Genomic DNA, 14,618 nt, shown 5'->3' with positions numbered 1-14,618 from the left:
GATTCTTTACCAGAGTCAACCTAAAATTCTATACTCAACGAATATTTCTTTAAAAGGGGAAAAGAGTAAGGAGAGATCCAGACTTTATCAGCTATTCAAAAGCTGAAAAATGTACTGACAGCAATCTTGAATTACAAAAACTGTTGAAAGACCTGCAGAAATGAAAATTATACTGTGAATTTAAACAAAGGAATGAAGACTACCAGAAATGGTAAATATGTGGGTAAACATAAACTGACTCAGGGACTCAAACTGATGCTTGTGTATGAATGTTTACAGCAATACTATTTACAATATGCAAAAAAAGGTGAAAACAAGACAACTGTCCTTTAACCTATGAATGGAAAAGACGTAGTATAGCTGCATAATTCAGCCGTAAAAAGAGATGAAGTTCTGATATAAGCTACAACACAGGTGAACCTTGAAAAAATTATGCTAAGTGAAATAAACCAAATAAAAAATGAAATAAACAAAATGATAAATATTGTGTGATTCCTCTTAAATGAGGTACCAGGAACAGGCAAATTCACTGAGACAGAAAGTAGAACTGTGGTTATCAGCAGCTGGAGGGGTAGAGAATACAGAGTTACTACTTAATGGGTACAGAGTTTCAGTTTGGGGAACACAAAAATTTTGAAAATACATAATGGTTATGGTTGCAAAACACTGAATATAATTAATGTCAATGAATAACACACTTCAATGTAATGCTGTATTTTTACCACATTTTTAAGAAAATGACTGTTACATAGAAACAGAGCAGAAAGTGGTTGACAGAGACTGGGGAGTGTGGGAAATAGAGTACAAACTTTCAGCAATAAGATGAATAAGGCCTGAGGAGCTAATGTATACAACACCGTAAGTACAGCCAATAACACTGTATTGTGTAACTGAAATCTGCTAAGAGAGCAGAACTGTGATAAATTAAAGATGTATACTATGAATCCTAATTACCAGGTAAACAACAGAATAACAGCTAATTAAGGAAATAATGGAGACACACATACACATAAACCCAATTTGAAATAAGGCAGAAAAAAGGGAAATGGGGGGTGGGGAAGATAAATAACAAAGATAGTAACCAAGCATACTGATAATCATATTAAATGTAATTGGTCTAAAGAAAGTGAAAGTGAAAGTTGCTCAGTCGTGTCCACCTTTTTGCACCCTGTGGACTATAGAGTCCAAGGAATTCTCCAGGCCAGAATACTGGAATGGGTGGCCTTTCCCTTCTCCAGGGGATCTTCCCAACCCAGGGATTGAACCCAGGTCTCCTGCATTGCAGGCGGATTCTTTACCGGGCCACAAGGGACACCCAGTTGGTCTAAGCAGCTCCATTAAAGGGCAGAGATCATTAAATTTCAATATACAACTAAATGCTGCCTCAAAGCAATTCTTTAAATATAAAGAGACGGCAGACTAAAAGGTTGGAGAAAGAGTTATCAGTTTAGTACTAAGGAGAATGAACCTGTAGGAGATATATGAATAGACAAAGTTAATAAAACAGCTGGAGAAGGAAATAGCTACCCACTCCAGTATTCTGGCCTGGAGAATTCCAAGGACTGTATAGTCCATGGAGTCGTAAAGAGTCGGACACAACTGAGCAACTTTCACACACACACAATAAGAGTAGCACCAGGAAATGAAGAACGAACAATGAAACAAATATGCAGGTAAATAAAACAGACTACTTTTCTCTGCTTGAGATTTTAAAATTACGTTAGACTACTGAAATAAAAGTAACACTGTGTGATGCAGTTCTCAATGTGTGCAGCGGTAACACTTAAAACTAAATAATCAATGGGAGACAGTTAAAATACCTAAATAATTTGGTGAAATTTCTGTAATTCACTTTAAGTGGCAAATGTCCAGTATTCCCTGGAGCAATCATTAAAAAATAAAGGATATATTCAAAAACACTATAAAGAAAATGGTATAGTAAAATATGTTCAAGTAAACCACAAAAAGGCCCAGAAAAGACAAATGCAAAACAAAGGGAACAAACAGAAAAGTTAAAACAGGACATATCTAAGTCCTAATGTATCAATAATTACAGTAAGTTGGCAGACTGAATTTAAAAATGACCCAACCATATTCTGTCTATAAAAAACTCATTACAAACAAACATAATGATATAGGTATTTTAAAAGAAAACAGATATGAAAAGATATACCAAACATGAACCAAAAGAAAGCTGGAATGGCTAAAGTAGCACATACACTTCAGAGCTAGAAATTACAGGGACAGAGCAGCATTATGGAGGAGGGGTATGGCAACCCACTCTAGTATTCCTGCCTGGAGAATCCCCACGGACAGAGGTGCCTGGTGGGCTACAGACCATGGAGTCGCAAAGAGTAGGACACAACTGAGTGACTAAACACAGCATACAGCAGCATTATAAAATGATTACAGGGTCATTTCACAGAAAAGTTCTAACAATCCTAATTGTGCATACACAAAATAACACAAGTTAAAGATACACAGAGCAAAAACTCAGAAAACTGAAAAGAGAAGATCAACAAACCTGCAGATAAGTGGAGTTCTTCAATACCCCTAAGTCACTGCTACACAGAAAATCAACAAGGAAAAGAAAGAACTGAACAGTATCATTCACTGATGGACTCTGATTGAAACTGACACAACACTACTCCCAACAACAGCAAAATACACATTCTTTTCAGGGACACAGAAAATTCACCAAAATATAGATCATATCCTACATTATAAAACAAATCTCAACAAATTTAAAAGAATTGAAACAATATAGAGCATGTTTTCTGACTATAAGTCAAACTAGAAAGGCAAGAAAATCTATTGGGAACATTTGGAAATTGAACAACACATTCCAAAAAAGATTCATGGATAAAAAAAGGAAGCTGCAAGGAAAACAAAAGTTACACTAAAATCAATGAAAGTGAAATTAAAGCATGTTAAAATTTGTGGGATACAGTAAAAGTAGTCCTGAGATGAAAATTTATAACACAAAATACTCAACTTAGAAAAGTAAAAAAAAAAAAAGAATAAAACTCTTTTAAGATTCTACATCAAGATACTACCAAAAAAAAGCATGTAAACCCAAAGTAAGAAGGGCATATATGATGATAAAGAGCAAAAATCAGAGAATTTGAAAACAGAAAACAAACCAAACACTGACTCTTACATTACCAATAACTATATGCCAATAAAATTGAAAATTTAATGAAACAGAGTAATTTCTAATAAAAACAGAATGCACCAACACTAAATCAATAGTGGAAAGCCAAAATATACTTACAACCCTATAAAGAAGTCAAAGCAATAGTTAAAAATTCCTCCCACAAAAAACATACCAGACCCAAATGGTTTCCCAAGTGAGTTTTATCAAACTTTTATTAAGTGGTTTAAGGTATAAATTATAATTTATCACTTTGGAAAATAATTCACCACTACTTTGTAAGTTGGAACATTCATTTTTATAACCTACAAATTCCCTCCTAGGTATTCACCTAAAAGCTTATGTAGATCTGGACCAGGAAACATACATAACAGAACACTCCACACACAGTGCACGCGTAAGATAATACTGCCAGCAACTGCTAAGAACTGGGGGAGAAAGTCAAATGCCTACGGACTGGAGACTGGATAAATAGAATGAGATTTCTTTTTGGTGTACACAAAAGACTACATGGTTATGAAAATGAATGAACTACAGACCCACACAAATAAGAAATCTTAGTAATCTAATACTCAATGAAAATTCAAGTCCCTTGTAGGTCAGCATACAGTATGATTATGTTTTGTATTATCAAAAACAAGCAAAATTAGATATACACATTTTATTAATAAAAAAGGAAACAAAAACAATGCAAAATATTTGTTAACTTTGGTGGGGGAATAGGTAGAATAAGTGAGGAGGACACAGAAGTCACAGGAAATATTCTACTTATCAGATTGGGGGCAAATTCTGGTTATTCAGCTTATTAAATTTTTCAATAAATAAACTTTAAAAGTGCATGTCTTGAACTGATAAATTATCATAAATCAAGAATTATAGCTAATTAAATTCTATGAACATAATGTCTATTAAAAAAACAGTTAAATAGGTTCAAAGACTTTAATTACTGTAACAATACTTCTAGCAAATAAGCTGTAAATACCCTCCCCTAAACATTCTCCTTAAAACACATAAGGGAAAGTATATCAAAAGTTTGGGCTGTGGCAACTCAGAGATAAAACAATACATACTTAATCTGATTCAAAACTAAGGAATTCTGTTCACTGATTAGGAATGGACATTCATAATGACCAGGCAGTAAGCTTCCTTTTCCATTCATGAAAGCCCAATCTAAGCAAAAACCCTATGATAACAAATAAGGCCCAAAATAGTAATTTCCAGTAAGTTTTAGACTTGTGTAAACACAAGTCCAGAAAATTCCTATGCCCACACTCAAGGGAAATATAAATCTCCCTTCATGAAGAGAAATACAGGCATAAATACAATTCAAGACCTTAAGAAACAATTTTGCATCACAGAAGTAGTAAAGTTGCCTCCTTCAAAATAAACTTATATCACAGTCTAAAAGAATCTCAGAAAATATCTCACTCTTATTCTTTTTTTTTTTTTAAATCACGTTTTCCTTTTAATAAGGCTTTTTACTCAAAAGTGTAGCTTTGAAAATCTCTAGCTTGTTGCGACAACCAGAGAAGCCGGAGCGGCCTCGCCTGAACACAGCCGGTGCCCTCACGGGTGCTCCGAGCCGGGGTGGAGGGCGAACGCACCGCTTCACAATCAGAGCCAACGCGGAAATTCAGGGGCAGGATACACATGTCCTACTTTGATTCCAGGAGGGAGGACAAGTTCTTAGCACAGTAAAACAAAACACAAAGTAAACAAATCTTTAGATTTCACTAGATATGTGTGTGTGTGTGTGTGTGTGTGACTCTTATTCTTGATTCAATGTAAGAGGACACATTATCTTTGTGAAACAGAAGTTATTTGTTAGAAAAGAGAAGCAAAATCTTTATGAAACCACATCATAAAAATTGTAGAAAGAAAGAAAAAGGAATAGAAGAGATCAAATTAGTAAAAAGAAACAAAACAATCCAAGTGATTGGCAGGAAATATGGTAAAGTGACTATATGTATGTACATTTATATCTATCTCAAATCTACCAGAAGGAAAAAAAAAAAATCAGATTCAATGAAGACATATTCATCTTCAACAAAAGTGACAAATGGCCACATATCCCTGAGCCTGTGAGACACAATGGAAATAACCAAATCAAAGTAGGGTGGCTACATGTTACATTCTCAGTCTCTAAATTCAAGTAAATACAAATATCTACTTGAAAGATCATCTTCATTGCAGAAAAATACTGAAGACAAAGGAGCTTTTTCTTTAGGAAAAATCAGGGAAAATCCTGTCAGAAGTCCATTTCTACAACCTAATAATGGCATGGGAAGTGAGCCACGTGGCATGCTATTTTTTCCCAAAAATGGCTGACTGAGTTGAGAGAGTTTCAATTACTGAGCAAGTTGATGGTGCAGAAAGTAGCACTGATCCAACACATACCTGAATTATGGCCACCCAGTGACCTAACTAATGTCACCTTTCTCTCTTCCACAAAATAGATTAAATGAAAAAACAATAATACAACAATGTCCTTAGGTATCTAACTTAACTTATAAGGAAGGCAATGACTGTAACAGTGCCTCATTCATGAGCAAATTTCCTATATCCAGGTACTGTTCTATATCTTAGGGGTTTGGATTACACAAGTGTACTACACACTCATCAAAACCCAGTTAACTGAATGATCACTTCCAGAATGGCACATTAAGAACCTATGAAAATCCACTTTGTTAAAAGCAAAAACAATACCTGAAAAAATTGTCAAAATCAACTTTTTCAAAACTCCAAATATTTACGTCTTACCAATAATCCAAGGAGTGGTTATTTAAGACACATCGATGAGTCTTTGGTGAAAACTGCTAGCTCTGGTACGTGTTCACATACCCTATCCCATTCCCCTCTCACCAGCTCTAGAGAAGCCTTGAAAACCAACAGCCCTGCAGTCATGGTGAAAACTGACAGCCTAGGAGTTGCTGGAATAAGTTTGGAGTTTCCCAGAAGTTCCTTCCCCATAGAACTGCCATTACTGGATCTGACAGTTCCCTAGAAACCTCCACTTGCAGGGTCTGTCTTTATTTGACCTAACTCAGAATTTGCTCAGTGTGAAATGCATTTTCCCTGGGTCATTTGTCAGAAACAATCAGTGGCAGATGTTTATCATCATAGCTGACTGAGGCAATGAAAACAGTTGGAAAAAAACACAGATCTGTCCCAAAACTTAGAAGGAAAAGCTGGAGAATGGGAGGTCAATAGTGGTTTTGAAAAGCTCCAACACATTCACGAGAATCAAGAAGATCACACTCCTGTTCAGGACTGTATTCATACTCAAGAAAGTACTGAAAAGGCCCTAATCTCTCATTTCTGGCTGACTTTGATATTCAGTGCAAGCAAGAGTTACAAGCTAAGGCAGAGCAGTCAACTTCCTGTAGGAACATTAAAAACATAGCCCATGTGCACACAGAACCCCTTGGCAAGAGCTGGAAGACTCAGTGGTTCCAGACACTTAAGAAAAATGTCTGATCATCAACTGACCATTAGATTAACTGAGCACAGACTTCAGAGGCAACACAATATAAAGAATACAGGTTTTACCGAATTAGTCTAGGGAAGTCACTACATAAACAACAAAAAGGCAAAAGGAACAATAAGTTGTGGGTATGCGTGCGAGTTAGTCGCTCAGTCCTGTCTGACTTTTTGCAACCCCACAGACTGTAGCCTGCCAGGCTTCTCTGTCCATGAGATTCTCCAGGCAAGAATACTGGAGAAGATTGCCATTCCCTTCTCCAGGGGATCTTCCTGATCCAGGAATTGAACCCAAGTCTCCCGCATTGCACGCAGATTCTTTATTGTTTGAGCTACAGAGAAGTTCTAATAAACCCTGGGAAGGGAGATTAATTTGATTTCCAGATCTGCCACACTACATTATTTAAAATGTCCTGTTCTAAACAGAAAGCTATGTGCCACACCAAGAAATATTAAAATCGGACCTAAACACAGGAAAAACAGCTCTCAGTAGAAACTGTCCCAGAGAAAGCCCAAGTCTTAATTAGACTTACCAGACTAAGATTTAAGTCAGCTATTTTATAACAAATGCTGGAGAGGATGTAGAGAAAAGGCAACCCTTCTACACTGGTGGTGGGAATGTCACTTAGTGCAGTCACTATGGAAAACATGATGGCACTTCCTCAAAAAACTAAAAACAGAGCTGACATATGATCTGGCAATCCTACTCCTGAGCATATATCTGGACAAAAATACACATGCACCCCTATGTTCACAGCAGCACTACTCAGAATAGTCAAGACATAGAAACAACCTAAATACCCACTGACAAAGGAATGGATGACAAAGGTATGGTACGTATATGCAACGGAATACTACTCAGACATAAAAAGAATGAAACAATGCCATTTGCAACAAGATGAATGAAACCTAGAGATTACCACACTAATTGAAGTCAGAAAAGAGAAAGACAAATACTATATGATATCACCGATATGCGGAATCTAAAATATGACACAAATGAACATTTATGAAACAGAACAGGCTCAAAGACATAGAGCACCGACTTGTAATTGCCAAGGGTGGACAGTGGGAGAGGGATGGAGCGGGAGTTTGCAGTTAGCAGATGCAAACCAGTATATGTAAGATGGATAAACAAGGTCCTACTGTATAGCACAGGGAACTATATTCAGTATTCTGTGATAAACCATAATGGAAAATAATTGTTTTTAAAAAAGAATATATATATATATATATATATATATGTATGTATGTATAAATGAATCACTTTGCTGTACAGTAGAAATTAACACAGCATTGTAAATCAACTATATTTCAATTTTTAAAAATTTAAAAAATAAATCAGCTATTTTAAATACATTCAGTGAACTAATTATTTCTAATGAAGTAAAAAAAGTAAGAAAACAGTATTTCACCAAATACAGACTATTAGTAGAAACAGAAACTACAAAGAACCAAATGAATTCTGGAATTAAAAAAAAAGAAAAACTCAAAAGAAATTTCAATAGGTGACTCATGAACACATATGAATAGGCAGAAGAAAGAATCAGTGAACTTAAAGACAGGTTGACTAAATAGTCTAAGAAATGAAACAAAGATGAACCACATAAGGACAGGAGAGGAAGAATATTTGAGTAATGGCCAAAAACTCCCCCAATTTGATGAAAATCTTCATCTAGACCTCCAAGAAGTTCAACAAACACCAAATATAATGAACTTAAAAACCAGACATACCACAATCAAAGTATCAAAAGCCAGAGAAAAAAAGAGAACTTTGAAAGTGAAAGAGAGAGGTGAATAATCACATACAAGGGATACTCAAGATTAAAAGCTGATTGCTCATCAGAAACTATGGAATCAGAAGACAGTAGGTTAACATATTCGAAGTATTACCAGGAAAAGACTGTCAACCAAGAATTCTTTATTCAGGACAAGTAGCCTTCAAAACTGAAGGAGAAATTAAGATATTGACATATAAAATCTGAGGGAATATGTCATTAGCACATCTGCTATGAAACAGCTACTAAAGAAGAGTCTGCTGAATGAACTGAAAAGACTTCAGAAAGTAATCTGAATACAAGAAAGAATAAAGAATAAAGTAGAGGTAACTATATAAATAGAAAAGGACAGTGTATTTTTTACAACTCTCCACCAACCTGATTTAAAAAACAGCTGTTTAAAGCACTGACTATAAAACTGTATTGACAGGGTTATAATGTATAATGATGTCATTTATATGAAAATAATAATACAAAGGAGAGGGGAATGAAGTTATATAGAAACAAAGTTTTTGTGCATTATTGATATTAAACTGGCATTTATCCAAAGTGGACTGTTTAAAATGTTAACTGAAATCACTAAGAAACACAAGTGAAATATAGATTAACAACTATCCAAAGTATATCAGTGATTGTAATGAGAGGCAGAATTGACTATAAATGGGTACAGGGTTTCTTTTGGAGTAATGAAAACGTTCAGAATTAGTTGTGATGGCTGTACAACTTTGGTATTAATTATATGACCATAAAAATATGACCATTTAATGAAGATATACTTAAGACAGATGGGTAAAATTTCAAGGTAAATTTTACTTCAGAAGAAAAAATTAAATTCTACATAATGATATCAATACTTGACTCAGCAGGAGAAAAGTTTACTGGTATCTGTAATTTACTTTGAACTGAACCAAAAAATAAGTTGACCTGGACTTCCCTGGTTGTTAGTGGATGAGAATCCATCTGCCAAAGAAGGGGACACAAGTATGATCGTTGCTCTGGGACGGTTCCACATGCTGTGGGGCAAATAAGCCCATAAGCCACAACTATGGGGCCATCTGCTACAACTACTGAGGCCCCCTCACTGCAACTACTGAAGTCTGTGTACCTAGAGCCAGTGCTCTGCAACAAGAGAAGCCACTGCTCTCACACCTAGAGAAAGCCCACACATTAGCAACAAAGAGCCAGCACAGTCAAAAATAATTTAGTAATTTTTTTAAAGTTTTAAAGTCTATCAGGTTTTTTTTTAATGACCTAAAGGTTAGCCAGCAAATCTGACAAACTCAGCGGTGGCCACAGGACTGGGAAAAGTCAGTTTTCATTCCAATCCCAAAGAAAGGTAATGCCAAAGAATGCTCAAACTACCACACAACTGCACTCATCTCACACGCTAGCAAAGTAATCCTCAAAATTCTCCAAGCCAGGCTTCAGCAATACGTGAACTGTGAACTTCCAGATATTCAAGCTGGTTTTAGAAAAGGCAGAACAACCAGAGATCAAATTGCCAACATCCGCTAGATCATCGAAAAAGAAAGAGTTCCAGAAAAACATCTGTTTCTGCTTTACTGACTATGCCAAAGCCTTTGTGTGGATCACAATAAACTGTGGAAAATTCTGAAAGAGATGGGAATACGAGACCACCTGACCTGCCTCCTGAGAAATCTGTATGCAGGTCAAGAAGCAACAGTTAGAATTGGACATGGAACAGCAGACTCGTCCCAAATAGGAAAAGGAGTACGTCAAGGCTGTACATTGTCACCCTGCTTATTTAACTTCTATGTGGAGTATAGCATGATAAATGCTGGGCTGGAAGAAGCACAAGCTGGAATCAAGATTGCCGGGAGAAAGATCAACAACCTCAGATATGCAGATGACACCACCCTTATGGCAGAAAGTGAAGAGGAACTAAAGAGCCTCTTGATGAAAGTGCAAGAGAAGAGTGAAAGAGATGGCTTAAAGCGCAACATTCAGAAAACTAAGATCATGGCATCTGGTCTCATCACTTCATGGCAGATAGATGGGGAAGCAATGGAAACAGTGAGACACTTTATTTTTGGGGGCTCCAAAATTACTGCAGATGGTGACTGCAGCCATGAAATTAGAAGACACTTGCTCCTTGGAAGAAAAGCTATGACCAACCTAGACAGCATATTAAAAAGCAGAGACATTACTTTGCCAACAAAGGCCAGTCTAGTTAAAGCTATGGATCTTCCAATAGTTGCGTGTGGATGTGAAAGTTGGACTATAAAGAAAGCTGAGTGCCAAAGAATTGATGCATTTGAACTGTGGTGTTGGAAAAGACTCTTGAGAGTCCCTTGGACAGCAAGGAGATCCAACCAGTCCATCCTAAAGGAAAGCAGTCCTGAATATTCATTGGAAGTACTGATGCTGAAGCTGAAACTTCAATACTTTGGCCACCTGATGCAAAGAACTGACTCACTGGAAAAGACCCTGATGCTGGGAAAGACTGAAGGCGGGAGGAGAAGGGGATAACAGAGGATGAGATGGTTGGATGGTATCACTGACTCAATGGACATGAGTTTGAGCAAGCTCCAGGAGTTGATCATGGGGACAGTGCGGCCTGGCGTGCTGCACTCCATGGGCTCACAGAGTCAGACACAACTGAGAGACTGAACTAAACTGAAAGGTTAGTGGAATAAAAAGAGATGTGGTAAAGCTTAGTATGAATATGTTGTGTATTGACTACAGAATTTCAACTTTTCTGTATGTTTGAAAATATTTATAAAATGTTGAGGGAACGAATAGTGTTCAGGAAACACTCAGATCCAGAGGGTAGACTGTTCTACAACTAGCCTGAACTCTATTTAAAAAAAAAAAAAAAAAAGACTTCATGAAAGACAAATATGGGGAATTATAGAATAAAGGAGACATGAAAGACATGGCAAAGGGAAATCTGAATATGGACATTATAATTAGCTATTTTGAATCACTGAAAAATGTGTTGAGTGTAATAATGAAATTATGGCTATTTATGAGAACATAACTGTGAAGGAAATACATGGTACAGTACTAAGCAGTAAAATATCATCGAGTTTACAACTTACAAATGATTTAGAAAGAGAAACTGTGTGTTCTGTGTACATGCATGTGTACACCCATACATACATAAACAAAAGATTACAAATGTGGCAAAATGTTAACATAAATCTAGGTGAAGGATACAGGAGTAGTACAACTGATTTTCTGACTTATTGCTGGCTTTTTATTTGACATGTTTTTATTTGATATGTTTTTACAACATATTTATTAATCTGAAATTTTTCAAAATAAAAGAGAGGAAAGGGTTGTACCAAAGTGAATGAGACTTATAAAGAATATTGTCAAAATAGAACTCTCAACTCATCCCCCCCTACTGTCCTCTTCAAAATGCTCTAAGTACATTGGTCTTCTTTTTGTCTCTCAAATCAAACAAGGTGATCACAGTTCCAGGGTCTTTGTCTTTGCTGATGTCTTTCTACTTGGAATGCTCTTCCCCTAGATTTTCACTTTGGGTGTTTCTTTTCTAATCATTCCAGCCTCAAGTGAAATGTAACCTCAAAGAGGTCACTTCTCCTAATCACTTCACCTAAAGAAGACAGCCATCAGGCTCTAACATGTTACTTGATATTTTCTTATCGATAACTGAAGTGCTTATATATTTTTTGGTTTACTTTAGGCTTTTCCTCTACTACAACATAAACTATAGTCAAGACAGTCAGCTGCTTTGTATTTTTAGGCTATCCTTCCTTTTCTTCCATAGCCTATTCCCTATATACGAACATCCTTATATCCAGTAAAAAAAAAAAAAAAAAACAACTTAACTGGAAGCAGTAAAACAACTGATCATTTTTTTCTATAGGAGTAGAAGTTAGAGAAGAGCAGGGGAGGAGGGTTACAACTCACACTAACAGAAACTGGACTGAGTTAAGGGACTGATGGTACTGGATTCAAATACAGTATGAGTACATGACAGCTGTAACAACAATTGTGTTTCTGGATGCAATATCCATAAAGCTAGGATCAGACCCAGCAACAGGTAGATTTCTTCCAAAAATTAAAATTTCCCTAATATTTGAATTAGGTTTAAAAGTTTGTGCTGTGCTAAAATCTAAAGAAATTTTAACAAACTGTAGGCTCCACTTCTTTCAACTCTTCCACTTGATTTAACTAACATTTTTCTGACCCTTTGCCCCAGTCTGCCATCTGTCCTCCTTTCATTTCTACCGAATATTTCTATCTTATGCTAAATTCTATCTTTAGACTACAAAAGATCACTGTCTTCTTTATGGCTATTTTATAAATCCTTGAAGTGGCATGTACTCATGAAAATGGTGAAGAACAACAGTTGGAGAAAAATCTGAGGCCAAGAATGAGAAGGAATAGCTACCATGCTGCTGCTAAGTTACTTCAGTTGTGTCTGACTCTGTGTGACCCCATAGATGGCAGCCCACCAGGCTCCCCCGTCCCTGGGATTCTCCAGGCAAGAATACTGGAGTGGGTTGCCATTTCCTTCTCCAATGCATGAAAGTAAAAAGTGAAAGTGAAGTTGCTCAGTAGTGTCCGACTCCTAGCGACCCCATGGACTGCAGCCTACAAGGCTCCTCTGTCCATGGGATTTTCCAGGCAAGAGTACTAGAGTGGGTTGCCATTGCCTTCTCCGAATAGCTACCATGATAGCTTGTATTTACTGACTGCTTATCATTATTTGCCAGGCTCTGAGGATTTTACATGCACTAACTCATTTGGTTTTCACAAAACCTTAGGCGGTATTATCCCCATTTTACAGATACATAAACTGAGATAGAAGTAAAGTACCTTGACCAGTGTCATACAACTAATAAAGCTAGAATTCAGACGAGGCCAAATGATCCCAGAGCCCTTGCTTTTTACTTACTGCCTCTCATCATGGCACTGGAAGGCTTTACAAAGTTGATGAAAATTCTGAGTGCTGAAATCTCAGAAATGAGAAGGCAAATGCATTAACTATATTAATTTTACACATTATTGAGACAGATCCTTAAACTTGGGTGACTTTCCTTGACACAACTAAGAGCAAAGGAAATAGGACATGAATAAATACTAACTTCTTAATAAGAATGTTAACAGATTCTCCCCAAGTGTGTTTCCTAAATTATAAAACATAGCTTATACATCAATCCCACAGTGAGTCATGCCTCTAAGTAGAATTCAACTATCTCAAGGAGCTAAAACTTTATATCCCTGACAGCTTTGAGTATACATTGTTTCCTTTATGACATTCTCATTCAGGATATTTTCTACAAACATATTCCCATACAAAACTCTTGACTAGACTCTACTCCCTAACAGCTGTGAACGTTTTGTAAAGCAGAGCCCTGAAAGAGCCACAGTAAGCTCCAGAGAACTACATGTGGTTCCCTTGGACATTTTGCACGAGGTATCAGGTGATTTCTAAAGCCCACTTAAAAAACATTCTACTGCTCTAGACACTATACAGCTTTCTCCAAACTTAAGTTATTAAGAAAAGGGGGAAAACTCCACAGTAGGCAACATACCAACATAACTCCTACACACTTCAGGAAATGCAGAAAGAATCATTCAATGGAGGGTACAATATGATTTATGCAGTTTTGACTTTTTTAGTATTGACCTTAAAAACTATTTTACTATAAAACTCTAAATAAATATGCTGACAATGTATATAACTAAAGAAATAGAAGAGTTCTTCTCCTTATTAAAATACCCAGCTGCCCATAAAAAAAGTGAGTAAGGTTCTCTAACCTTTCAAAGTCACCTTGCCTTGTAAATTTTGACAACCTATACACGGCCCAGTTGTTAAGCTGTTTAGAGGTCATTCCTCTTCCATTATCTATCACTGCAACGGCAGGTTTTCCTTGTGTTTCATCAAAATGCTATGAAATAAGTTCAAAAAGACAGGAAAAGTTGTATCAATATTAAAAACATGAAAAGTTCAATATAAAAAATGTGATTCATTGGGCTCACTCATACATTGCTGGAGAAGTGTATATTAATACAATTTTCTAAAAGGCACTCCAGCTGTATGAATCAAAGGCCTTAGAATTCTTCATGTCCTTTAACCTAGAAATTCCATTTTTCAGAATGTAGCTTGAGGACTAATCAGAGATGTGTACAAAGATCTATAAGGGTGCTCCTGCTACCAGCACTGCTTACAATGGCAAAAACAAAGGGAAACAAATCTAAATGTTCAA

At 36.4% G+C, this 14,618-nt stretch overlaps 1 protein-coding gene across 3 annotated transcripts in view; it reads right to left on the bottom strand.

The window, feature by feature from the left end:
• Nucleotides 1-14,618, bottom strand: part of SMCHD1 (structural maintenance of chromosomes flexible hinge domain containing 1) — a 127,464-nt gene that overhangs the window by 95,854 nt on the left and 16,992 nt on the right. For all 3 annotated transcript variants that reach the window (XM_070778868.1, XM_070778867.1, XM_019986735.2), the window contains exon 5: nt 14,170-14,300. In XM_070778868.1, coding sequence (XP_070634969.1) covers nt 14,170-14,300 — 131 coding nt within the window. The remainder of the gene's footprint in view (nt 1-14,169; nt 14,301-14,618) is intronic.

The sequence above is a fragment of the Bos indicus genome, chromosome 24 (genome assembly GCF_029378745.1).
Source record: "Bos indicus isolate NIAB-ARS_2022 breed Sahiwal x Tharparkar chromosome 24, NIAB-ARS_B.indTharparkar_mat_pri_1.0, whole genome shotgun sequence".
NCBI classification, from domain to species: domain Eukaryota; kingdom Metazoa; phylum Chordata; class Mammalia; order Artiodactyla; family Bovidae; genus Bos; species Bos indicus.
Note: the sequence above shows the minus strand (reverse complement) of the source record. Positions and strands in the feature narration are given on the sequence as shown.